Genomic DNA, 27,538 nt, shown 5'->3' with positions numbered 1-27,538 from the left:
ACCGACATACTACTTCCTTTTTTTAGTCTTAAAGGTTCTTTTTATACAAATATTGCAAATATCCATTTTGGCCAAACTTTGTTGCCTCAAATGAATCTGTCAATATTTGAAAAACACAGATGATTCAATCTTCACAACCTATTTGTAAACAAAGGTCTTAAGATGACTCACTAGCAGCAATGTGCTCTTACTTCGATGCCAGTCGTGTTCGTCAGAGGAGGCAGATATATTTTCAAGTGCTGAAGAGCTCAGTTTGAAATGAAACTCTTTGATTGGCCTTGATTTTTGGAAAGTGTCCTTTTAGTGTGTGTGTGTGTGTGTGTGTGTGTGTGTGTGTGTGTGTGTGTGTGTGTGTGCGTGCTCCTGTTCCCTGCGTGGGTCCCCCTCTTCCCCCTCCACCAGCGGCATGCTGGACGGGGTCACATGCGATCTGCTCTGAGTGGAGATGCAGGCCATGCGACAGCGAGGGCCAGTAATTGGAGTGAGCTGTCAAGATGGGGCGGTGTGTTTATATATATATGTGTATGTGTGTGTGTGTGTGTGTGTGTTTGTGCACATGCCAGGGCGGGTCCCCTCCTACCGGGTGCCACACATTAAAGTCCCTGATGAGACTAATGCAGGAGGAAACGGGTTTGGCTTTTTGCCCGGTTGACAGGTGAGAGGGAGGGCTGGTCTAGGTTGACCTAAAATCCTAAATACTTATTTCTACTTGTTTCACTTTTCTTGGTGTTATCCTTGAATGTGACACTTTTAACAGTTCCGCTGGATTTAATTTGCTATGAATATTCATATTTTTTTTCCTGCCGATTCTTTAAAAAAAAAAAAACGATTTCCCAAATCTAAAGAAAAGAAGCTCTCATATTTGTATCATTACTGAATCATTGATCCTTCAGACGCAATTAGCGAGAGCGAGATCACAGCCCCTCGTTCCTCTTTTAAGAGTTAATCAACAAATTAAAGATGCAGATTTGCAGCTAACGACGTGCCGGCGTGAACTGCCAAAGACGTGCGATGCAGCGTTCGCGCTGCTGACATGATTAACTACAATTACAAAAAAGGTAAAACAAAAGCATTAATGGCAAATTGTGTCTAATCACAGACACAAAGGAGATAATTGCGTTGTGGGCTGATGAATTAGTTATTATTAGTTTCTCTGACAACTGTGGTTTATTTCATCTTTGCCAGGACGTGAACATCTGTAGCTGCCTTGTTATTGTTGGACGCTGACAGACAGAAAAGTTCCTTCTCCCACACTCAATTAGTCATTCGTGGTATTTAAAGCTTTCTTCTGGATTATTTTGTGTGCTAATAATCACAACAGCACAGTTTTTTCTCCTAAACAATATCTTTTTTACTTATATTGCAAAAAATATGCAATTTTAACAGTTAACATACACCTGATTTTTCTAAAGTTTAAGAATGTTACCTTAAACCATCGGCTTCACTGAAACTCAAAGGCAGAGGCCGGTTCGTTTTTTCTTCTTCCCTTTTTGTCATTTTGACTTTGAACTCTGTGCTGTTGTGTTGTATATATTCCAAAGTTGTTCTGCTTATTTAGCAGAGCTTGCGGCTGATTTACACCAAAGCTTCTGTGTGTATAAATCACAGCCAAAATCTGTCTTCACGCTCAAAGTTAAATCTGATTTTACGGCAAAAACTCCAGCTTTAAATCTCGACTGGAGAAAAGTTGTTATTTACGAGGCTGTAAACTACCACAGGGTGGAAATACAAGCGGGTGGCCGCAGCCTGCTACGGCGGGCGGAAAGGCTCGGCGATAAAGCATCTTGTTAGCTCTACTGAGGAAAATATGCTTATCAAGCCGCATGTTAATACAAGCAGTAAATAATGCGATCATCGGCCAGTGATGCTGGAAATATAACAGCGTGAGAAGGAGCCTGAAGCTACGTTGACTACAGGGAGGTGTTTGTGTGCTTTTCTTTCTTTCTGTCTTTCTTGCTTTTGAACATGGGCTACAAACTGTGAGAGCTGGGTTAACATGTCCTAAGCACAGAAGACACAAGCAGCAACCCACACACAAAGACGAAGAAATATATATGAGGAAAGCTATAAACAAGTTTTTATTTTGTGAGCAACATTCAAGTGGATGTGATTTGGCTTCACTGTGTTTTTTGCATGTTAGTTTATCATCTTTTCCAAAATAATATCACAATAATACAAATTTTTAGTCCAAATTAATGCTGACACTTGATGAATGAAGCCTGAGTTGGCCTCATATACACACCTGATTGTTAATGCTTGTCTATATAACAGTTTAGGTATACACCATACTGAGATACACTGTGTGGATGTTAATAATGTTACAGTATCTATTTTACTATAGTGTCATTGTTAGTCCTAATACATGCATGTTTGAACACAATGTATCAATTTAAAACAAATCCTCTATCTTTTATATACTACTCCTCTGACTGCTTTCAAATATTATCCCTATAAAATAAAGAATGCAAAATATCTTATATATGAAAACAAAACAATAGTGGAGATACAAAGTCAAGCTCAGCTGCAAACCCTGACTTTGACATCTGATAAGCCCTCAAAACATTCAACTGGCTTTAGCCTTCCAAACATTCCTGCACATCTGCAAACCACTTTGCAACCCACCTCCTTCTTTTCCCCCATGTTGTTTCTCACCTACTTAATGTTGTATTTGTTGTCACTATTGCTCTCCTTGCTTCATGCAGGCACATCCCAACATTCAGACGGCAATAACAATCTTTTTTGGACTGTAGTGGTGAGTAGTTCAGTCAGGTTAACAAGTTATCCAGCACGTTCAAGGCAAACATAGTGTTACGCTTAATGTTGCTCAACAACTACGTAAACATCAGTAAGTTTGTTGTTATCGTCATCACTTAACTTCAGGTCTCCATAAAGTTCTGCTGACACACAACAACAAATGACTCTTTAGTAAGTCAACCATTCTTCACAAGGGGGCAAAAACTCTACTGTTGTTTGAGCTCAAGTCCCAATGCAAACAGTTCAATGTCAGGAGAACATGACAGATTTATCTGTTTTAGTCATACTATGTTCCACTTGGCTTTTACCAAAGATTTTAAAGAGGAGAAAACTGAATAAATCAACTCTTTTTCATTAAAACAACCCCACTTTTTCTCCAGTAAGTCTATTTTAGTCATCATCCTCTGCTCAGCAGGGTCACTGTCCGGACACACTAGCCTGCCATCTTCTCAGGAATACAGCGCCTTTGTAACTTCAGCCTGACTGCGACTGAGTCACCTCGCTGCCTTTGGAGTGACAACAGGCCCTTGACCTTTACCATGTTCTCAGAGCTTACACTCCAAAATCGTGAACAGGAGATCAGCAAACACATACATAAATCACCCTTTGGTGTTTCAAGCTCTGTACATCCAGACAATAAAACGTTCAATCAAGTTTTTGCTTCAGTTATAAAAACATTACTTTTGTAATTTCTGCTTGTTCAAGCACATTTGGTGAAAGAGGCACATTTTTATAGAGGCCAAGAGTTCACTGGAAAGTTACTCCTCACGCTTTGAGACAAAACTATGCTGAGTAATGCAAAGTCAAGAGGAGTTTCTTTAAAGAAAAAGTCCGCGCTGTACTTGCATGGATTGGAGCGTGTTACACTTAAAGAAACCTAGATTGTTCAAGAACTCTCAAAGGCAGCTACAGTTCTCACAACTGTCCTACGTGAGCAGTGTTCGCCATGCTGGCAAGAAATTGCCTGCAAACCTGTGTCAACTCTGGGTGACCTGGGAGTTGGTATAACAATGGGCGGGAGCCTTGATTTGCAATATGATGAATCCTTGCACAGCACACTAAAACCTTCCCTGAGGCACAGGAGTGAAATTAGCAAGTTTGGCAGGCCTGCGCTGCCTTCTCCGGCGGTCGCAGAGTGTTTCTTTGCAAGAGGAGGGCGGGCACTGCCTCTTTGTCTCAATGGAGACAAATCTTGGGCGGACTGTTTGTTTGGGGAAGGGGTGTGAACGGCACACAGTCCATCAAATCAATTACAGTCTTATGCAGAGACGGCCTGGCTTGGCCTGGGCTGAGAGCTTGGCCCGATCTTTTATGAGGGGTTATGTGAGTCAGAGTGTTGCCACAGCCAACAGTCGTGACTCGTGTACTCACAACACCAGTATGAGCGCAGAGAGGAGGGGTGAAAAGCTCGCATATGGCCAGAGCCAGCGTGTCACATTTGGGCTAGAGTTCACATTGGGCTCAGATGCTCACACCAATGAATTCGTGAGGATTGTCGAGTTGCGGCACCGCGGTCGTGTTTGAGATTTAGCAGCTTAGAGGCGGCGGCGAGAAAACTGTACCACATGTACACTGACATCCAGCAGTCCAACTGTATGTTTCTATTAACCGTCACAAGCAGGCGAGCGCTGCACATAGTATTTGTTTGAAACATGTAAATCTCATAGTGTACACAACGTCTTTAACACAGAGTTTACAAAGAGGTCAGACAAACATATATAATACAGTCAGAAAGGAAAGGAGGGATGCAGCAGATAAAAAAGTGCATGAATGACGTTTTCCAGGTCTGAGTTTGAGTTAAGAGCTGAATCAGATTCTCCTCTCACATTTCTGTCAGCACTTCTTACATCAGCTGATAACGAGATTGGAACCCTTTCAAAACGACTGATGTTCGTATGACTTTGAGGTATTAAGTTTGTTCCATTCAACAGTTGAAATTTAAATAGCTGACTCTTAAATACATTTAATGATTACTGTAAATTCATGACTGCTTATGGTTCAGGAGAAGAAGAAATGGAGGCGTTAAACCACGTTTTCCAGCAGTGTAGTGCCTAAGGTGATCAGATATTTTGAAATATGTTCTCAGTTTCATAGTGCCAACAACAATATCACAAAACGTCTTCCCTTGCACCTAAAAGAAAATAGTTTTGTCACACAGCTGCCAGGGATTCCTGTCAGATAAATACTGGTCATGTCATGTTAGTCATTCGTCCTCCTTGTTTTACTTCAGCAGTGATGATTCAATCCTTTTATTGCAGAAACAATTAGTTGATAAATTAGAAAAAATATGAATTCATTTTTATCACTAGTTTAGTTTACAGACTGGGGTGACTCACTGAAAGAAAAACAGATATTTGTTGAAAAAGATCGACGCCGAAACATCCATCAGAACAATATTAGCTAAGAATCTGAGTCGGCCTCTAGTCAGAGACTCCAAATCTTCAAATGTGAAGCTCCACATGTGAAAATCAAGTTTCTGTCGCTGCTCTTTTCACGATTTAAATCTCTGCAGTAACACTGATTGCACTGTTTAATTAATCGGGTTTCCAGGCAGTTGGTCAACACTCGTTTCAACTTCTGCTGCTGCCATGAGCAAAACTCTGAGCACGATCTGCATTATGGTAATTTATTTGCATATGCTGGAGACTACAGACATTCGCAGTTGCCTGCAGCCCGATCTCAAACACACTCAGTCTTAAGTGTAATTATTCAACGGCGAGCGGGTCCGCTCTCCATTGCGTGGCATTAAAAAGGCTAATATCGCCGCCGTTTTCCTAATGGCGAGTTTGGTGGCCATGCAGTTCATTACTATGTGCATACTGCGAGTCTCGAGAAGATATTTCACCAGGAGGACCCACATATGATGTTACGCTAACTGGCCGAGAGCATGTCGCTGCACGTATCCAAGTTTTTTGGGGAGTCAAGCTGTACTGTTAGGGCGACATGCATGCTAATCAGCGGCGCCTCATTCTGTAGTCTTTTATTATGCGCTTTTCAACATAGTGTGTCAAGATTATTTCGTTTGAAGGAAAACGCCAGCTGTCATGTTTTATGCATTCGCTTTCAGTTCAGTTTCACTTGCGCGTAGCTGTTGGACGATGAAGCTTGACTTGAGCTTCAGTTTTTATATTTTACAGCGTGCAGGTTTCATACATCCGCCGCAGATGCTTCGGCCTTGACTGCGTGCCAGCAGACCCTCGACACGGCGGCGATGGGATCTGACACTGACGTAGCATCTGGATGGAAATGTGTTTGGCTATAGCATCATCTCATCTTTATTTCATAGATTGTGTCTAAACTGGTCTATTTGAAACAAATGGACTGAGCAATTTCTTCTTAAGCACTACATCATTTATGAATTTATCCTCAATAAATAACCCAAATTTGAATGTGCAAAGACCACAGGTGTGTCTGTCTGGGCAGACAGAAGATGCAAATATTCTTCCAGCTCGTGCTTTATTTCAGTTCTTCTTACATCTATACATGACTGCACTGAACACTGACAGGCACTTTAAATCTTAATTAGTGTAATTTGCCATCATTTCAACATTTCTCCATACTGGTGCCAGTGCAATGCATGGGCTCAGAAGTCAAGAAGCAAACCTCTTTAATTAGGACTTTTAGAAATAGAAGCTCAATACTTTTTAAGGGAAACGTACTTGTAGCACCCAGTGTGAATAACTCAAGAAAAGAAAGTCAGCACAGCACGCTTGACCAGGTCTTTTTTTTTAGCAACTTATTCACTCATTTATTTTCTTTCTCAAAGCCGTTTCTTTATATAAAAAAGAAAGTTTTTGAAAGACAAATACTATATTCTAAATATAAAACACACACACACAGACACACAATTTTTAATTCTACGTTACAAGTTGCACGACTCCAGCAGATATCGTTAGGTTACAAAGAAAGAAGAAGAGAAGTGCTTCATAGAGCTATTACAAAAACTAAAAGTCAGCATAGAAACTTTGGGATTTTATATGAAAGACACGAGGTAAAAATCACAAGTGCAGTTAGTGTTTCCACTGCACTTGTGACCGTCTTATGATGCGTGGCCTTTGCCTGCTTTATGTAAGTCAGTGTGACATCTTGGAGAAAAACATCTGACCTCTACTCCTGAAGAATAAATTAATAATAATATAATTTCACTTGAAGAAATTCTTCAGTTTTTCCCACCATGATTTTACTCCAAATATTTAATATCTCGAAAATATTTGAACAACCATCAGATCAAACTTATTTCCAGATTAGGTCGCCGTGTCAACAGCACAAAGCAGCTTTAAGGAGCCAAAAAACGTTTAAAATTCAAGCATTCAAACAAATAGCATGAACTGTAGTTACAGGACACTTCTTATAGTGTATCACCTGATATGCAGGAGAATGGGTGAACGCAGATGCTGCAGAAGGCATCATGAAGTTCTCACACAGAAACTTAGATTATCAGGTTATCCTTGCAGCATCAAAGACACAGTGAGACTAAACGTTTCCAATTACTCTAAATTATTAAGACATTGTCAGATAGAGCGGTTAAACTCCCAAATCCTCTAGAACACGTGCAAAGATGCTGATGAAAGGCTTCACACTCACTCAATCGCACACACACACACACTTTTTACAAATGTCTTTGGGTAACAAGTCTGAATGCAGATAATTAACAGTCAGTAAATGACAGCATCTCTCGTCACCCAGCCATAGAAATGATCTTATATTTGCAGAATACAGCACGACCATCATACACTGCATGAGTCTAAGTGCAGGGCAGCAATTCGCGTACTTGACCTGTCTAATTGGCTCAAATATACTGCCCCTGAAATCCCACAGGCCACATAGACACATCAACACACACATGCTAATATCCCCCCCCCACACACACACACACACACACACACACACACACACACACACACACACACACACACACACACAGATACACAGAGACCCCCTGTCCCCATCGCTTCCTCCTCAATAGCTCTGGCTTCATTAGCAGCGGTTTGCATCATCCCTGGTGAAAACGTCACATGTCATCAGTGACTCCATTCTTTATCACTTCCCGCAGTATAGACAGTGTAACCTTCAGAAACCTGCTGCCCACAATTTTACGTCTTAATTAGGAGCACTGTCACAGGCACCCAGCGCCCCTCGTCCCGATGTGAACGGACAGAGAAGGATGGAGACGGGAAGGGAGTGTGAAAGACGAAGAGGAGGGCAAAGTCAGACACGAAGGTGGCAGACAAAGGCGGCGAGGGAGAAGGAAGGGAAAGATGTACAGTGGGAGGGAGAAAGAGCAAGGCAGACTGGGAAAAGGGGGAGGAAGAAGAGTGGCTGGAAGTTCACAGCGTGCCTTAAAAGAAAAGAGAGAAAGTTTTTGTCACGCAAACCAGATGGCAAAGCAAAGTGTACGCAAGGATTTTCATCCTGTGCTGCAGAAAACACGCATTTAACTTCAGGGCTATGGATCACATGCTAGTCCTCCACAGCAGCGCTGATAAAAAACTAGAATGTTCTCAGTGGGATGACAATTTTTCAGACCTCGGTTTGAGAAATATGAAACCCAAACGACCCAAAGTGTGACACTACGAGTGCAGTGGGCTGTAACTGGCTTAGATGATGACAGCACAAAGACGTCTGTCCAGAGTTTGCTCACCTTAAAAATATTGAAGGGAATTTCAAACCTATGTAAATCAGGAGAACCATTTAAGTTTTGTGCAAACAGAAAAAATGGGAAATGATCACATAATGATTTAAATATTGTAACTGCACATGTTTCATTACTGCTTTTGTTTAACTCAAAAATAAGTTGACGTAAACTAGCTCACGTGCTTTGTCGTTCCCCTGAAGGCCTGCTTTGAGACAGGCTAAGTTTGCATGTTAAAAAAAACTGACAAAATGCTTAAAATATGACAATATTTACTTGAATACGAGGCTCATGCATTGATACTTTGATAATTTTGGTACCCAAGGGCAAGCATAGTTAAATTTAGGTTCCAGAAAATGGTGATTAAGCACCATAAGCTTGAAATTACTCGGCATGTTAAACTATTAAAACATTCTTGCCTAAATACTGTCTTCTGTTTACTAGCTAAGAGTGTTATAATTTTTTAATCTAACTTTAAGATTTTACCTTGTACAATTTTTAAACGCCCGCTATTAGAAGCACGGAAAGTTCAAAAAATAAGGCGGATGATGGTTTTCTGCTGAAGAGATGAAAAGTGGAAGTTGTGTTGGCTAATTGCTCAGCGAGAAAGAGTGAAAATCCGGCTTAGTGGCGAAAACACTGGAGACGCTTGTGTCCTCAGTGTGGGGACAGCTGACGGGTTAACACTATTAAGACTGCAGAGAACACAGGACTGAATGTGCATCTGTGCTCCCCAACAGTGGGATTGGACGCCGCTTTCGAGGCATTCATTCTGAGACACAGATACATAGACAGACGGACCACAGAGAAGCAAAGGGACGACTCAGGAACACAGATTCTTTTTGTGTTTTTATTTCTGCACTTCTATGGAGGCTTTATCTCGTTGGGAGCTCATCAACAAACACGGCTTCAAGATGAATTAAAGATTGTTTATCATCGCAGTATGTTGCGCTTTAGTTTACCTAATTTTTGCTCACGTTTCATTCTGTTTCTTTTGATTTTTCTTTTACGCGCTTTTCTTTTTGCAGTATTGCACCTAAAAAGAATCGTTTTCTGCACTTTTAGGCGCACTAAACTACGTATTTCTGGTGTGCCCCTCAGTAAACATCTGCTATTGTGCCTCCGGCTTATACTGATATAAATAAATGTCAAAAAATAATAAAAAACCCACTAAAAGATGCACTTGTGAGCTGTTGTACAGGCATTAAAGAAAGCCATTAGAGCACTTACGCATTAATTAAATCTGTATCATCATTACTCAGTGTAATTGAAGTTGAGACAACCGATCAATTGTAAAAGATCACACTGTCATTAAGGTTAATAAGCTGTTTTACAAACTATCATCATTAACATTAGATAAATCTATTATAATAATAAATGACATATTGATAAAATATGTAGTAAAAATGGGTGTGCTTCTGAAATTGGTGTGGGCAGAGAGAGAAACGGGTGAAATCGTCCTATAAAAATGAAACCTTGATTCTGTTTCTGACTGTAGAAAAAAAATAACTGCACTAAGGATATTTCCAGAGGTGAGAAAGATCCCCCCAAAATTACAACTACATCTGGAAGCCCTTCAAGAGTGTTTTCAATTAGCTACTGTGCTGCTCTGCCAACTATTGTCACATCTGCATCTTTTCTCTCAATCAATTATGAAATACTGTAATTTATTCATGAAATGTTCAGGCTCCAGTTGGTTGAAGAATTTAACCACTGGAAAGAAAAAAGAAAAAAAAGAAGCTTTTTGCAGTATCTTACAGAAGACATCTGTTTAAATCACTGGGCATATACAGTGAAGAGCCTCAGGAGGTTGGAGTTTCTTATCAGAAACATTTTAACACACCTTTAATATAAAACACCCATATAAAAATAATAAAACAATGCTCCGCTGTGTAAATAATTAAACCAGGTTTTAAGCTGCTTTTCTTCTCATCTAAGGTCACGGGGGAAAAAAATTAATTAAAAGGTCAAATTGAATTCAAATTAAAGCATCTTTAAACAGCAGTTGAGCCCACAGTTTATAATGAAAGAGCTAATGCTTAAGTTCATTAGCTTAATTAGGAAGGATGTTAAAGAAACGACAGAAGCCCGGCGCTGAAAGAGTTAACGAGGTGGAGCCGGTAATTGGTTGAGAAGTGACCCTTTCACGGCGGTGACAGGGGCACCGCTAATTCACTTAAATGGCCACTTGAGGCCGAACATTTGGTTCCTGTGAGATACAGTCAGCACCGTGGGGACGTCTTAATATTTAAAAATATTAATGCAATAAAATAAAAGAAGGAAATATTTTTAATAAATCCGTAATTGACAATAATAAGTTTCTGGCTGATTCAGTGCAGCATGTGTCATATTTTACCTTTATTAATTTTAACCATTACTAGTCGGTTTAATAGATACATCACAAGCCTGCAGACGAGAATGCTCGTCTCCCCCTGAAGGCAGTGACAGTAATTACACACTTACAACACTCACACTGGTGTCTCTGTCTGATAAGCAGCCAGTGCAGTTTTATTCTCAGAAGCTGTAACTGCTGCCCCCCCCCAGTCAGACTAAAAACGGCTCCAAACTACAACAGGTGAAGTTTAGCTGCTGCTGTGTGAACTTATTATAAAAGCAAGTTTAAATGTAACAGATGCTAACTCATACGTAAGTATTTGCTAATATTCCAACATAACTGTCACAAATAAAGTTCAATGTCTTTGTAATTTTAATTTTTGTATTATAACATCACATTAGCATTATTAGCCAAGAGCGCTCAACGAAAAATTCCAGAATTATATAGTTTTCTAATAATTTGTTACAGTTTTTGGAATGTCCACCACATTTGACACCTATTTAATTCCCCAGATATGTTTTCATCACCCTGTGAAGGCTGAAAATGGAAACATGCAAACAGGACCAGTCCTGTAAGAATCGCTTTCTTATGTCTAATTCTGAAAACACCGAGCTAAAACCGCTCAAACTTCCTTTGAGATGAAAATGTCCAGAGGTGGGATGCTTTTGATGTGATATTTAAACGACCTTATTGTTACAAATTAATCATTTATTTTGGGAAACCCTAAATACATAAACTGGGAGGGCGTGTGCGGTATATGACGTTCCCATTTGTCTGTGCAGGAGTCTGTTTGTAAAGCTGAGTGTACCTGAAAGAAACTGGACATCACTCCTTGGCACGAAAATTATTTTTCAATTTCACGAGCTCCTCCTCCTACAAGCTGAGGTTTTCTTATGGCCGAGTGACCATTCAAACTGTTCACTGATCTAAAGGAGAATCGAATCAAGTTGAATTTTTATTGTCAGAAGTATCCAGCAGGGGTGTCAAAGTGGCTAACCTGTAGGAGCTGTGTTATCGACACGATTTTGAGGAGCAACAGCAGCAGTAAAGAGAGGGACAGAGGAGAAAGGAGGAGGTTGTCGGGGTGTTTATTGTCATGAAGACACATTTCAAGCCTGCGAGCAAATGAATAGAGCCACATTAGTGACACTTCACTGCACCCTCTATTCACAATGGAAGAAAGAGGCTCACAGGGTGAGATGTTCAGCCGGCCACTCGGCATATTTTCCCAGAGAAACATTAAAAACAAGCACAAATATTACCAAAGATCAGTCGGTAGTGATTTTGATTCTGCTGGTAAAAAGTTTAATTCCATTACAGGATGAGAAGGAGTATCATATAAGCTCGTGTTAGAGGCGATATAAGAAAAACAGCATTACCGCAGACAGGAAGGAGCGAGGATTATACAAGTATGAAAACAAGAATTAACTTAAAGACTGCTGCACTGTAGCGTCACTGTGAGAGTTACCATCTGAGGCTCAGAGGCACATGTTTACATGTTTATTCATAGCGTACGTCTGCTATCAAACGCAACGCAAACTGTTTAGAATGGATCTTATTGCATGAAGCTGCGTGCGAGGGCCCTTCACTACATATTAGCCGGCACTGTCACAACGTTACATTTATGTATACAAAATACGATCGGGCTAATTGAATATTCACTGTGAACATATTCCCTGCATAACACGACTCCCTGCTTTCATCTTTTTAAAAATTCAAATCGATGGGAGGAGAGCTTTAGAATATATTACTTCATGTATCCCGTAACCCCCCCTCCAAGTCCTATATGTCTGTCAGGAGGTGAGCTGAGGAGGAGGGCAAAGTGCAGGCGACAGAGCTGGCCTCGGCAAAGCTGACGTTAACAATAATGTAATTTAATTAAAGCCAAGATCCCAGCGGTCCTCGCCAAACGACGGGGCTTTGATTTTAATAGGTGATGAAGAAAAGGCTCGGCACACGGCGCCGCCGCCACCGCGCCGACCGGTCTGAGGGGTACTGGGAAAAAAGGCACCGGCAGGACATCAGTTCACATCGTATCAGGCGGAGAAGGAGGGAGGGAAGGAGGGAGGGAGAGGAGAGGGAGGGACAGCGGGTGCAGGTACCAGCCCCGGCCACCCAAATACAACAACACCGATCAGCTAATGGAGAGGAAAAGGGGAGACCGCCCAACTCGCGGGGGTGCTGGACCGTCCCAGAAAACAGTATCGAGCTCAGCAACACTGGAAAATACTTAATATATAAAGCTGTGCGCAAAGTGGATTTCAGTGCAGAATGAGATTTAAGGGAGCGGGAAAAACACGAGCTAATCCAGCGTCAGACTCTTCACATGCTCGGAAATGACATTAAATCTGGAAGGATATTAAAGCGTCCGACAAACAGCTTGTTTTGTTCCGTTTTCTTTGTTTGCTCGAGAAATCATGAGGCAACACTGAGGCTACAAAAACACAAAATGAAGAGATTACAAGACACAAATAATTTATACTTCAAAATACAGAAAGTGTATAAAATGCACACGTTTATCTCCAAGTAACAAGCTGTTATCTGCCTGCCTGGACTGGTCAGAGTGTAACTGCATATTAAAATGTCCTAAATCTGCGTCATTACTTCAATTAACACGTTTACATTTGCTGTTACAGGATGTTTTTTTTTCTCATTACCAAACAAATCCAAGAATCAGTCTCTGAGAAATTTGGAAAGACCTAAAATTAATTTGTGTGTGTGTGTGTCTGTCTCATGGTGATTTTCTCATGATTCTCCACATTACACCACTTTTCATTTTACTTCTCCAACCAGTCACCACCAACAACAATTAGCTTCCTTTTTATTGGTTAAAGAAACACACACACACACACACACACACACACACACACACACACACACACACACACACACACACACACACACACACACACGAGGGCCCCCTCTTCGGTAATCCTGTTACCAGCCAGGTCGTGAACGAGGATGTGCTGGGATGGTGGGGAGGGGGGGGGATTAACATGGCGGTCATTATCAAATTTACAGCCAGTCACACGGACATCTGCCCTACTTTTCCTCGGTTAATGTAAAAAGAACTAATCTGGTTAAGAGAGCGTGGGCGCGGCTCGTAAATCGGCGGCACTCCGCCGTAGTTAAAGCTGTCACTTCTCTTGTGGGGGAGCGGCGGCTGAATGGAGCTGTCAGCTGGCTACTTGTTAGGGCTAACAAGGCCGTCCACTGATAGGACTAATGAGGCCCAGGGCCCGGCGCTACCCCACGCAGCCCACACCGCCACTACTTCAGCTGCATTCTCTGCTATATAATGCACACAAGGAGAAAGGACAGAGGGCGAGCTTAAATTTCAGTTACAAATGAATGTAAAATTCAGAAAGTGGATACATTCTTTCCACTTTTCATCAGCAGATTTTTTTAAAAACATCTGATTATTTTTATTTGATTTTTCTTACATATCACTTTTTTAAAAAGACAGGGTTTGGATTTGAGAAAAATATGATTTGTACACAAGAAACACGTGCAAGCTCTGCAGACTGTTGACACGTCTGCAACACTGTGACTTTAAACAACATCTAAATGCTGGAAAACAGCAAAAACTGAAGCTTTTTCTTCTCTTGCGCTCTTTTGGTTGCTCTCTTGAGCGGTAGATTTTCTGTAATCCACTGTTACTAATTCCTGTAATTCCTTCTGATTAAAAAGAAATTATCGGTCACAGGTAAGCGCCCAAGCCAATCTGCAAAATGCCCATTAGGTTTTGTATTAACAGCTTTAAACCCCCTTTGAAAGTATGTGTAGGAGGACTGCCGACAAAGCAACCGTGATGAGAAACTGAGAAAACCTGACAGAGTTTACAAACTCAACAAAAAAACTAAAGGACTTGCAGATTTCCCTGAAATGTTACATTTCACCGTGTTGGCCAGTTACAACATGTCGCCTGTTGTCCGTCTCCTTCTTGAGCGAAGCCCACACAGCACATACGCAGTGTGATGAAGAACAACCCGCGCTTCTCTCTTAGCAGAGCAAAAAGCCCCTGAATTAATGCCTTCATCCTCAAACTGAAGGGATCATTTTAACAGTAGCTGGGGGTTAAACTTCAAGCATGAGCAACATTTGCAGCTTTGTTTTTCAGAGTCAACTCCAGCCCTGTTCGATAAAGCATAGTCTCTTCTCCCAACGCTTCATTATTCGTGACGCCTTGGTTTAATTCCAATTACCCCTGTTAATTAGGAAATCTCATGCTCTCTGATCTCGAGGTTTGTTTCAACTTAATGTCATTTGCCAGGTTGTTTACTTTCGATTAAAGCCTTTTATTGTGAAATTAAGTGTTACATTTGCTTCAGCGAGGCATTTGTCCGTGTGACGGTAAACATCCTGACTGATGTCAACATGCAGGAGTCCTCCCACGTGCATCACCTCGCGTTTGTGCCGTGTTAGCGCTGCTATCGACTCTTTCTTTAGGCATTTGTTAGCGCCGCAATAGCATTTAGGTACCAAATTATTCCTTTCACCAGCTGTGGAGAGAGCAAAACGGCCTTCTCCAGCGCCGAAACCCTACAAGGATGTGTCATGTTTTGGCTTCTATCAGGCATTTATTTTTACACCGAACGATACAGTTTGACGGCTTTATTCGTTTCAAGAAAGATGTTCTCACCATATTCAATGTGGCATTGTAATGCAACGAGACAAAAGCAAGGAAAGCGTGAAAGGATGAGTATGTGTGCATCTGTTTGTGTGGGTTTCTTTTTTTTATATTCAACAAATGTTTGCTCTGCTTTACATACTGAGACGAAGCGACAAAAGATGCAAAGAAAGAAGCTGCTGACGGAAGAATAAACGAGTTTTCAGACATGCTCGGTGGAGTTTTAAAGTTTATCCTCTTTCACAGTATTTTTTTTATTCCCTGTATTGTATAAATGGATCACTGTGCATCTCTCAAGCCCTAACCAGCCTCCTAGTTTCCAGTGCAACTCACAGGTTTGACTTGTTTTTTCACAGGTTTAAATTTGATTGGACAATTAAATCTCAGTGGTATTCAGTCGTAGTCTACAACTGGAGGCATTACTACAAGTCATTTTCACATTAGTACATTAATAATATTTCTCTATAGGCTCACCAAGCCCACCACATGTAGCTGTTCATTGTTTTAAATCATACATGTTCAGTCGAATGTAACATGTTAGACACCAACACATATTGTAAATCAGCGGTCTCCAACCTTTTTTGCGCCACGGACCGGTTCATGTCCGACAATATTTTCACGGACCGGCCTTTAAGGTGTCGCGGATAAATACAACAAAATAAAACTAGTACCGGTACCGAAAAAAAAGAAGATTTATTCATAACACACGTGAAAAGACCCAGGAAAACCGAGTTAACGATAAAAACCATGAATTTCACACCCGAGCCTCGACTCTCGTGGCCCGGTACCAAACGACTCCCGGACTGGCCCAGGGGTTGGGGTCCGCTGTTGTAAATGAACTGGCATATCTTTGTGAATTAAAGATCCTAATCGTTTGTCTTAATCTTAGCTGTGATCATGAACTCTGGTTAAAAGGATGAAGCGGTTTCATTTTCCTCTGTAGGAGTTTCTTTAGATCTGCAGACTCAGTGAAAGCTGCAAGTGTACGACACTGGTCGAGAACTACATTAGGACATCGAATTTGACGGATTACAGATGAACAGAGCATCACGATAAAACTCAACTCAACATTTTTTTATGTTTTGTGCGTTTTCTCTGGATGACTTGCAGCCATGCAGAGGTGACAGGAGAGCCTGGTGTATCAGAACAGTTCAGTCCACTTTATATTTATGGATTTTAAATAACCTTACAAAGCATTTCTTACATGTTAAGACTCACTTCCTGTCTGTAATCTGCTAGTTTTTGTTTTGCATCACTGGAAAAGGGTTGACACTGAACCATTTCTCCATTCATGGTTTACCTTGGCACTGAGGCTCTGCCACAATATTAGGTTAGTTAATATTCTGAGTTTTCACCTCAGTTTTGCTGATGCACTGAGCAACTCTTCCAAGGACATTAGCAATTTTCTTTCAAAACAACCAAAAATGTGTTGTAAACGATCACTACTACTACTAAGGAAGAAACTTAATGGAGTCCCTGCTTTGGCGAACATATTGCCAGAAACAAAGTAATGGTACAACTTATTTAAGAAAATGCCTCCATAAACCTCCCAGTGCTCGTCAGACAGATGATGATATGATGAAAGCGTTTCTGAAGATTGTAAACATATTGGACTTTTTTCCGCCATCAGTCGTTCACTCCTTCCACCATCTGCCATTGACAAAAACTCTGAGAGAAACTTGAGCTCCGTTTGCACTGGAAGAACATTTCCCGCAAAATGTGACCTCGTGGCTCGCGATGTAAAAATGCAGTGCAGAGGCCAGAAACAGGCTGCCAATCCTCTCAGCCACGGCCGTGTTTGTTTGCAGTAATTATGATCATGTCTCTGTAATTACTGATGACTTACTGATGTTAAAGGCTTAAATACTGAAAATGAAAAGCAAAAATCGTACTCCACTGTTTGCCTCGGCTCTATTTCAGGAAACAATAGCGTCGCATCTTAACTGATGAAAGAAGATAAACACAAACAGAAAAACACGAGGGCACAACACTGAGCTGCTGAGAATGGAGAACATAAAATGAAGCGTGTATTGCTGTGACCTCCGTGCACCGCGCTCTCTCGCATGCCTGGCAAGCAGACTGTCACCCCTGCCCCGAGTGGCCCTCGGCTCGAGATGGTCCTTTTTAATTGTTTTTACACCTCCCTTTAACGTCCATCGCTTCCTCCCCCTCCTTCCCAAGCAGGTCTGAGGAGTCGCTCGGCTCACAGTCACTTAATTAAATGCCGTCCACAACTCGATCAATGGTTGTTAAATAAAGACACTGATGCTGTCAGAGAAACAAGCACAGGCAGGGAGAGGGATCCACAATCCAGCTGAGGAAGGAGGATTCGTGGGCTCCTTTTGTACCATCCCGGTAGTTTGTTGTTATGTTTTGACTTTGATCCATTCTCCTTTTCTTTAGCTGAGGGAGAATAATCCCCTGATTGGATTTAGCATCTCTAACTATTTAGTTTAAAGGTATAAAACTCGATAAAAACGCAGAACCTTTGCAGAGGTTGGGATAAAATGACATCAGGAGATGGATGTGGGAGGAAACACAAGGCTTCTGTTTCTCTTCTGTGTCCTCTCTCTACCCCTGGGATCAGAACCCATCACCTCGTTAAACTACCATTTCAACGTTCAAGAAGGGAGATTCCCCACCTCCCCACAAAGAAGTAAGTTTTTTCCAATAGCAATAGCGTCAGCTAATACTATTAACCTCCGCGCACACCAGCACACTCAGCCCACACATCCCCCTGGTGAGGAACAGATGAGCCTGAGAGGAACAAATGGAAATTCAACTGTAAATCCTCACGGACTCACAAGAACTCAAAACGCCTTTTTTCTCCGTTTTTTTCTCCTGCGTTTTGATCTGCAGGAGGATGAGGAGGGTTTAATGTATGGTGATGCACCCTGTTTGGACATTTTGTAAACAGCTGTTTTTAGAAAACAATACCTAGAATTCAGAGGTAGGCGTTGGAAAATGCAGAAAGAAATGCGTGCACGCACACCGCCGCCTCTTCAAAAAGAGCCTGAGAGAGCATCAGAATAAGGCCAACCTCCCTCTCTCCCGCCCTCCCCTTCTCTCTCTGCCACCTTCCTCTACCTGCTGTCCCCAGTCGATCCCCGGCAAAACTTGGCGGCAGATGTTGCTGTGCTAAGTTGGCTCTGAAGTGCCTCCCCGGCTCCCTGGTCTCACCAACAACACAGTCAAACCGCATTAGATCTCTTTATTTGTGCCTGGGGCAAGTTCGGCACTGCAGCTGTGTCCACCCCCACTCTACCTTTGGTGTTGAAGGCCCTCGGGCGCTAAATGTGAGACCACAAAAAAAAGGGGAAAAAAATTGTTTCACTCTCATTTTCTGTCTCTCTTCTGCATCTGCTGACAATCCAGCGGTCTGGCTCCGGGCGGCAGCACTGAGGGAGGGAGGGGGAGACACAAAAGGAGACTGCTGGGAAAGAGAAGGGGGAGGGATGGAAGCATGGAGAGGAGCGAGGGGGTAGCACGGACACCCGGGTCCCCGTGCAGAACAGATGTCTGCGACAACCTGCTTCCTTACACCTGTACGAGTCCTTGTAACCCTGCGGAAGCAGCGTGTTGAAAAATTCATGACCCTGGAGGTTTCCTGTCCGCCTTCAAAGACCGCTACCCTCCTTTCCTCGTCCCCTCCCTCTGCCGCCGCCGCCGCTCTCCTCTCTCTGTCACTGTCTGCTCTGCCATCTACACCTAACCTGTCACTGGACAGTTCAGACACCTCACACTTTGATGAATCTGTTCAGAACGATATCACACGTGTCTCAGCGGGGCCAGGCTGGAGAAGCACAACAACAGCAGCGCGTACGGATTCGAAATAAGCTCTCTAACAACTAATGAATGTCAAATATGAGATATTTGCCATGATAACATAGATGCATGGAAGCTCCAATCAAAAGGCAACATGTGACACCAGCGCCAGTTTTATCATAGAGATTGGAAAAATACTAAAATGGAAAATGAAATGTAAAACCACAAATCGAGATAAACAATCAGGTCTAGGCTCCATTTCTTTCCTCACATGTTCCAGACATGATGTAGTCTCACTAGTGGAAATACTCTGGTTTAGGAGTATCATTAAATCATTCAGGATGTCTGACCTGTAAGGATCCCAAGTCCCAAAAACTCTGAGAATTTGTGTTGTTAACAAAAGATTCTCAAAAAACTAGCCTGGAAATTGCTACAACTTAGCAGTTGACTGTCTAGTTTCAGAGTTAGAAAGTGAATCAAATCAGCTGAACGGTTCATTGGATTTCATATTTGTGGATAGAATCAAGGATGAAAGATTGATTGAATCTTACGAAACTCACATGAAATCAATTACATGTTAGCAACACAGCTGAAATTCAACTGTGAGCCAGTAGGCGATTTAAAATAATCATCTCCAAAATGCGATTAGGTTTCAAAACACCTTCCACTGCTTCTCAGTTGAGACATCACTTCAAACACACTTCGTGGCCCTCTGTTTGATTCTCTCCCGCGTCCTGTGTGTACGATGTTGATCACAGACTTAATGTGGACGCAGTGATCGGCATGAGAATGAAGCGAGACTTCAGCAGCAGCAGCCTTCCCTCCTCCGGCCGACGTGCTTTGACATAACTTGTGTACTCACTGGTGGGCTTCACTCTGTTTCCAAACAGTTTGCTCAGAGCGACAGAGGTGACCCCTTGTGTGGGAATATCAGTCATCTTCTACACAGCTGGAGCAGCCGTGATGTTTCCACATTCAGACAGTTGGATGAATACCGGGCAGGGGAATTCCTGTCACTTCACGAAAACCAAGCAGGTAAATATGCACGTTTAGTCTCATCATGAAGCCTTTCAACAAACTCAAAGAGCATCAGCCTATTTAACAAACTTTTAACAATTTATTTTGTCACTTCACATCATACTTGAGTTGTTTACGCTCTTGTAGAGAATAACTGGTTGATGCTCAGTCGCTTAGGAAGGCAAACAGGTTTGAAACAGATCACGAGACCTCTAATTGACTTCCACCGATGTTCATTTTATGTCTTGACTAACTTGGTTAAAAGGTTGTCACTTTAAAAAGTCCAGATTACACATTACTACAGCTCCCAGCACCTCAAGGTGTCGCAAATCCTAAAACTGAGCTCTATAATGTTCTATATTGATCCATCACTGATGTATCAACAGCAATGGTTGAACTCAATACTCTGTATCGTATCTCAGTATCTTCACTGTGACACTGAGGTACACCACACTGTACAAATGAGCAAAAATTTTAATTGGCTACTGGTCGTCATGACAATGACAAACATGAAAGGAGAGAGTGTGGTTACTGCTGAGTTGAGAGACTTGCATATATAACTACAGCTCAAAAAAATCTAATATGTATAAAACAGGTGAAAAATGTGGAAAAAATCTTCTGTTTTTAAATAGAAAGAGAAACGAAATCTATGAAGAAGAGCGTCCAAATGTTCACATTACTACAGTCAGCCTATACCACATTAGATCTGCATAAATCAGAGTTTCAAACAACCTGTTTAAACTCCCTTCCTCCTCTTTTCAAGCAGTGCTTTTCTCTGATTGGCTGCCCCTCTCAACAATAAAGTTTGATCAGCAGGTGGGTGGAGCTTCTGCGCTCACAATCAGAACTGCATGTCTGAGATGACCATATTAGGGTCATCTGGGCTTACTGACATCCTGCAGTACATAAACTGATTTTAGTCCATACTTTAACCAAGTTAACATGAGCGTCCAAAGTCGTATCAGAATGATGGATCATAAGAATATCTGCTAATGTAAAGTAAGACTGTAAGACTCTATATTAATACAAACATCTCACATCTCTTAAAAACAAAAGCTGGAATTAAAATCAGCACTGGCTCAGAAACATCAGTGTCTGCATGGCTTTAAAATACTTTCATTCAAATTTTGGCGACACACGTCGCAGTGAGATTCTGATGAATTTTAACCACTATATCTAAACATCTTCTAAAATGTGATCTGTCACATCACTACTCACTGGAACTATGAGAGTTGTTATCTATTTTTACCAGTGCATCTTCTGGCATTCTGAAATTTGCTAAACAGCACTGTGACACCCCGAGTAGCAACTGGCAGGCTCACAGCTGGCCCACTGGCTCGGGTTTTTTCCATGTTGCAAAACACGACTCCACTTGAGAGATTTGCAGCCTGACATCATTCTCTAAACTACTAAAAGCTTGGATGGTTCCTGCTCTCTAACCTCTGTGAAGAGGAAGATGCACAGAAGTTGGAGACAACAGGGAAATAATGTATGTGCACCATACAGGTGCAGATTTTTTGGCCCATTCGCCTGCACAGCTTGTGCCCGTGAAGCACCGTCCTTTGGAAGAGTCCGCGCATTTCTCTTTCAAGATTCACGTTTGGTTTTCCCCTGGCAGTTTTAATACTAATACATTTCTGCTGTGTAATGTTAAAAAGGAGACTGACAGGGAATTTCTAAAATTACCTCACAGACTTCAGAAGAAGCAGCCCAGGAAAAGCCAAGGACGTGTTTGTGGGCCACAGTAATATAGCTGCTCCACTTGTCTGCAACTTGATTCTAATCTCACCATTAATTCTGACATTTGGCATACAGCACAGCGAGCACAGCAGATTGTATTGTGTTTGGATTGTAGTCAGCAATTAAAATATATAAAAATATATAAAAACATCTGGTTAACTGACTTAGCAGCAGGTTTCACTGTGCCGATTTGTGGAGTCGATTTGCTTCCTCTTCTTTTACACTGGTTGAAAAACACACACCAAAAAACCCAGAGCATAACCATATTAGGTCATCCCTGTCACGCTTCCTTCTGTGAGTATCTGCAGCTGCAGCTCACATTGGCTCCCTTAGGTAACAACAACACAAGGCACAACTTGTGCCAGCAGCTTCCTCTGCCGAGAGGAGCTGCGATACAATACAACAATAAAACAATGAGCTCTTAAGTGTAACTGCGGTGACTTTAAAGATTTGGAGGGATAAAAGTATTCCTATTAAGGCATAGAGGGGATTAGGGACTTCATGGAATGGTTACAGGAACATTTACCACTTAAAAAAAGAAAAAGAAGAACATCCACGCTGCTGACTAATGCAGGATATTTTCTATTTTTGCTCCTGTGTACTATAAACTGCACTGATGACCACTGATGAGACTTTGACTCACTGCCTCAAGCTGTTGGTTTGTGCAACTAAAAAGCAGCACTGCACAATCTTTGCACACGTGTACACTTCACTCTCGGTATGACTTCCTCCTGCATAATTCACCAATCGCAAATGAGTTTGTATTTTTGGCTAATATGCAAATATTTTGTTTCCATTAGAGCAAATTACCGGTGCTGAGAAGCTTCGAGTTTGTTTTAGGTTTGAGAAGAACATCAGGGATGAATTTTGACTTACCTGGTCTTCTGATGTGGGTCGCATGAGGGACACTCGGTCGTACTGCCGCCGCATCAAAGCCCACAAAGCATCGAGACGACCCTGATGAAGCACAGAAACGGAACTGTGTCGGTTGTCTTTATTTACGTAATCTTGTGTAGATTTTCAAAACCAGTGTTTCTACAGACTGATCTTTAAGGTAAACATTAGACATCCATGGATGCCGTTTTCCACCGTAGATGCCAGTCGTGGCCTCTTAAATGAATATTCGACCATTCTCTATTTCAAGAGTTTCACTTCATGGTAATAAAAAAAGTCTTAACAGTTCACAGGGAATCTAATTTGAAGCGTTTCTTTTCAACTACCCAAAGACAGCTTTAACTTTTAACCACAATTTAGAGATTTTCACATGAGTGTAATTTGCTGGATGAACCTTGGAGAACTAGTAAATGGGCCTTTAAGCTGAGACTTTTCCTATCAGTATCATTTAGAAGTACCCAAAGTAGGAAAAGAAAAATCCTAAAGTCAGTCAGTAACTCTCACCTTGATAGGAGTGTACCATTTGTTCTCGGGTGGATGGTTGGGAGCGGGCTTTGGAGTGGGCCGTTTGATCATTGGCTCCTCTACATCCTGTGGTATGGACACTTTGGCATTCTTTGCTTTCTCCAGCCGGGCCCCCTCCTCAGTAGAGCCTTTTTCCCCCCAGCGCACCTTGAACAAGAAAATAGAAACGTTAAATGAGGGCAATTAAGCAGTTAAACACCTGATTGGTCCATCAGTCTGAGAAAAACTACAGGAAATAAGATTAGAGATGCTGTGAGGACTGTCTGTGATCACTACAGCAGTGTGTCAGCGTGATGAGCCTGGCCAAACACCTCTATCTGTGACCAACTTTAGCTTCAGGACCACAGCTTCAGTAAAAGATCTGTACGTGTTGGAAAAATCACTCGGATTCTTTTATCAATAAGGACGTTTACATTTGGTATAATGTGTTATTGTGTGTGTGTGTGTGTGTGTGTGTGTGTGTGTGTGTGTGTGTTGGGGGGGTGTCAGCGTGTGAAAGCAAGCCTGTGTGTTAAGTAAAGCTGTCCTGCTTTTTAATTGAATTCATCACATCTGTTACAAGGAGGAGATAAAAAAAGGAAAAAAACCCACCGTCACATGAATGGGGTGAGGTGATTAATTAGCAACACAGTTTTCAAGCTGTAGGTTAAGCCGTGACAATATAGAACAGCTTTTCAGAATCATCTCTGGGATACATCGCCGGCCTGCCGCATCATCAGGAAAAGAGAAAGGCTGCCATGAATAAAAGATACGTTGTCACCTCAATAATCGTTTGAAATGCTGGCAGCGGCAAAGCGGCGGAGGTGGTTTTCTCAGCATGACGTCTTAAATGTGGATGCGGAGGAGCGGACGGGTTGGTCTTTACAAGCAACTCGTTATCTATCAGTGGGGTGACGGCGGGGAGGGAGTGGGGGCTTCAGATGTGGAGACGCGCCTGTCGATGGGAATCAACACGCTAGTGGAAGAACAGAGAAAGGTAACAGCCAGGATTGGATCTCAGCAACACTCTGGGGGGGGAAAAGTCAAGAAGTAGGAGCTCCCCGAGGATGCTGGGAAATCCCTGCCATGCCACCAACTTCCTCGGGGCTAAGTAGGAAGGAGGGGGAGGGGCAGCTTGCTTTTAAACCTGAATTCCCTTCGGAGGAGGCGGATAACAAAGCGAGCTGCCAAGGTCTGGAAGTTGAGACGGGGGAAGCAGAGAGGAGAGGTGGGTATGTCAAGTTGACAGCAGCACTCAATCTTTCATCCCGGCTGCGACTTGATCCAATCAGCCCTCGACGGCCAAGGACGAGATGGCAGGGCCTGTCATGTCGGAGGCATCAGTGGGCTGACGAGGACAGCGGCCCGGCCGGTCAGTCAGCCAGTCAGTCGCTCGGTCGGTGGGTTTCTCCTCCTGATTCCTGCGTAACTCAACAAAGTTCCCGCCTCGCAGAAAAGACTGAACATGATGATGCAAGTTTACGGGACCACACATATGTGTCATTTCCTGCTGTCTGCATTTTGACCTTTGGAATATTTCAGCTGTTTTTGCTTGTTTCGTTCAGCTTTTCACTAAGAAAGAACGGAAGCAGCATGTTGGCCAATAGTTTTGAGTTTCTGACCTCCATCCGACTGATCCCTCCGACTCCTCTTCCTCCGTAGTACGAGGCATCCACAGTTGGCCACTTCTTCTTGGGCAGCGGCTCAGGCTCCTAAGAAATAAACACAGAAAACAAAACCAGGAAACACATAGTTGTGTGTCAAATAAGAGTGTGTGCAAATTTTCTTTCCATATTTATATGTATGACATTAATCAGAGTCACTGTAATGACAAAGGGGAGGAAGTGCAATGATGTGTTTGCTATTGTTCTATTTTCTTTCGTCCATATTTGTCCCTGCACACCAAAACAACGTTTCCTTTCATCGGGAAGATGTCACTTTGTCAGGAAGGAAGGGAAACGTAGGCCTTACTCCTGGCTCAGCGCGTGTTCAAGTGCAGAGGGGAAACCGTTCGTATCGCTCCGCTGACGTTTACAGTTCCATCTGCCGCAAACTGAAAATGCTGCAGTGGGATGGGATCAACTACCACACAGGGTAAAGCTTTCAGAAGCATTTACACTGTAATCCTGTGCCCTGCAGAAAAGAACTAAACAAAACTGTAGCATCATGCTAACGTGTTTGGCAAAAATTCAGCCAATGATAAGCCAGATATTTAAATGTCTACTTTACGCTACAATGTTTCTGGAACTAAACTAAACTCAGGCGGGTTTTCTGCTATAAATTTGTTCGTATTTAACAAAATAAATGCGCAGACATTCGTTTTTGACTCTCTGAACTAACACAGCCCTCAACGTGTCTGTGCTCTCTGATCATATTAAGTCGTTTTTTGCTTTTTTAAAAACTTATTTCAACATTGCACTCAACAACAAACACATCCTCCCTAACAAAGTAGGGGTGACGTGGGCTGCGAGTTTGAGACCCCCGTTCTGGGGGGAAAAAGTCAAGAGGTAGTAGCTCCCTGAGGATGCTGGGAAATTTAGTGTAAAGCTTTACAAGCAGTACGGTATTTTACTTTGCTTTTAAAAACCTGCAAATGATTTTCACCAAGGAGGTTGAGTAACTCCATCGGCAACTCTCTGATTGTCTAAACCAGGGGTGGGGAACTCCAGGCCTCGAGGGCCGGTGTCCTGCAGGTTTTAGATGTGCCCTTGATCCAACACAGCTGATTTAAGTGGTTAAATGACCTCCTCAACAAGTCCTGAAGTTCTCCAGAGGCCTGGTAATGAACTAATCATGTGATTCAGGTGTGTTGACCCAGGGTGAGATCTAAAACCTGCAGGACACCGGCCCTCGAGGCCTGGAGTTCCCACCCCTGCTCTAAATGTTATAGACAAGTTAAAATGGTGAGGTTTGGTCCAGCTTAGGGGTGATTAAGTATCACAAAATGACCCGGATCCACTTATCCGTCTGGATACAGAGATTCAGTTCAGGAATGGTGTGAAAATTTAGATTTTACACAGTGAAATCTAAAATATTAGACCTCAGCTACATACTTTGATATTGACTGTTTCCCTCTGGAATTTAATTAACTAAAATAATCAGTTAAACATTAAAATCTTTTTCTGTTAATGAATCTCGTATTGCAGAAGACGCTTTTTGATTCAGTCTTTTACGATAATCGTTAGTCAGTGAAGACGAAAGGTGTATCACAAGCACCAACTTTTCTAAAGTCATTTTTTGAAGGAACTGCTCGACACATTGGGAAATATGCAATCTGACTTCATTTCATCATGAGAAGAAACAAGCTCCATCACTCTCATGTCTGTGTGCAGAGCTGGAGCTGGGATTACTCTAGTTTAGCAGAAAGACTGAAATCACGGGGCAAACAGCGAGCACGCCTCTGTCCAAAGTTCAAAAATCCATCTACCAGTTCACTAATTAAAATGTGATCTTGTTTATATGATCTGTACACAAACAAATGTAAAAGGGACACGTTATGGTTTTAGTTTTAGTCTGAATTGGCTCGAGTTAGATGCCCAATGCAGCGATAACGGCCCTGTGAAATTCTCAGAGAGACGCTCAATAATCCTGATTCTCAAAACGTGCAAAGTTTCCCTGAAATTTCAGTGCTGCACCATTCTGAGCTCTGGAACCTCCTCTGACTCCCATTTTCTTCTTTTGCACCGCACAGATTTTCAAACCTGAAAATAAAACAATTGTGACTCACGGGCGGTGGAGGACGAGATGGTGGAGGCGGCGGCGGCGGGTCCTTGATGACCTGGATAAACAGAAGAAGCAAAAGAGCGTCAGCACAGCCCGTCAGGAGACGCATTGGGACACGCACAAACACACGCGCTCAAACCTCATCAAGACGAGCGCAGACAAGGCTGACAGAGGTGATTCGTGACAGGTGACTGAGCCAAACAGAAACATCCCTGAGCTCATCTCACGGTGGAGACGCCGTCGCTGCCAGCCTGTTTTGCAGCAGCGACTGCTGCCCCATCGCGTCACTGACTGCTGATTACAAGGATTCTGCTTGTAAACCAACATCAGGGGCCCCCCGTGCAAAATAAAGAAAAGCTGAAAATCAACTTGTTGACAGGGGAGTCTTTGGGGCGAGCGCCGCTGCCCGTTTAGCTCTTAATTAATTGGATGGGGTTCAGTGCTTCCAAGCAATCCCCCCAATCATAAAGTCCTAAGGAGTTAATTAGCTCCAATGAGATACAGAGGAGGAGGATTGGGCTCAGCTCCAAGCCCCGTCTGAAGG

At 42.4% G+C, this 27,538-nt stretch overlaps 1 protein-coding gene across 2 annotated transcripts in view; it reads right to left on the bottom strand.

Annotated features, from left to right (window-relative positions):
• antxr2a (ANTXR cell adhesion molecule 2a) overlaps window positions 1-27,538 on the bottom strand; it is an 82,511-nt gene that overhangs the window by 17,544 nt on the left and 37,429 nt on the right. For both annotated transcript variants that reach the window (XM_082556075.1, XM_082556074.1), the window contains exons 13-16: window positions 26,999-27,049; window positions 24,894-24,983; window positions 23,272-23,439; window positions 22,750-22,830 (exon numbers count right to left, since the gene is read on the bottom strand). In XM_082556075.1, coding sequence (XP_082412201.1) covers window positions 22,750-22,830; window positions 23,272-23,439; window positions 24,894-24,983; window positions 26,999-27,049 — 390 coding nt within the window. The remainder of the gene's footprint in view (window positions 1-22,749; window positions 22,831-23,271; window positions 23,440-24,893; window positions 24,984-26,998; window positions 27,050-27,538) is intronic.

This window comes from Aulonocara stuartgranti (assembly GCF_965226115.1).
Source record: "Aulonocara stuartgranti genome assembly, chromosome: 12".
Classification (NCBI taxonomy): domain Eukaryota; kingdom Metazoa; phylum Chordata; class Actinopteri; order Cichliformes; family Cichlidae; genus Aulonocara; species Aulonocara stuartgranti.
This window is presented reverse-complemented; position numbering and strand designations above follow the sequence as displayed.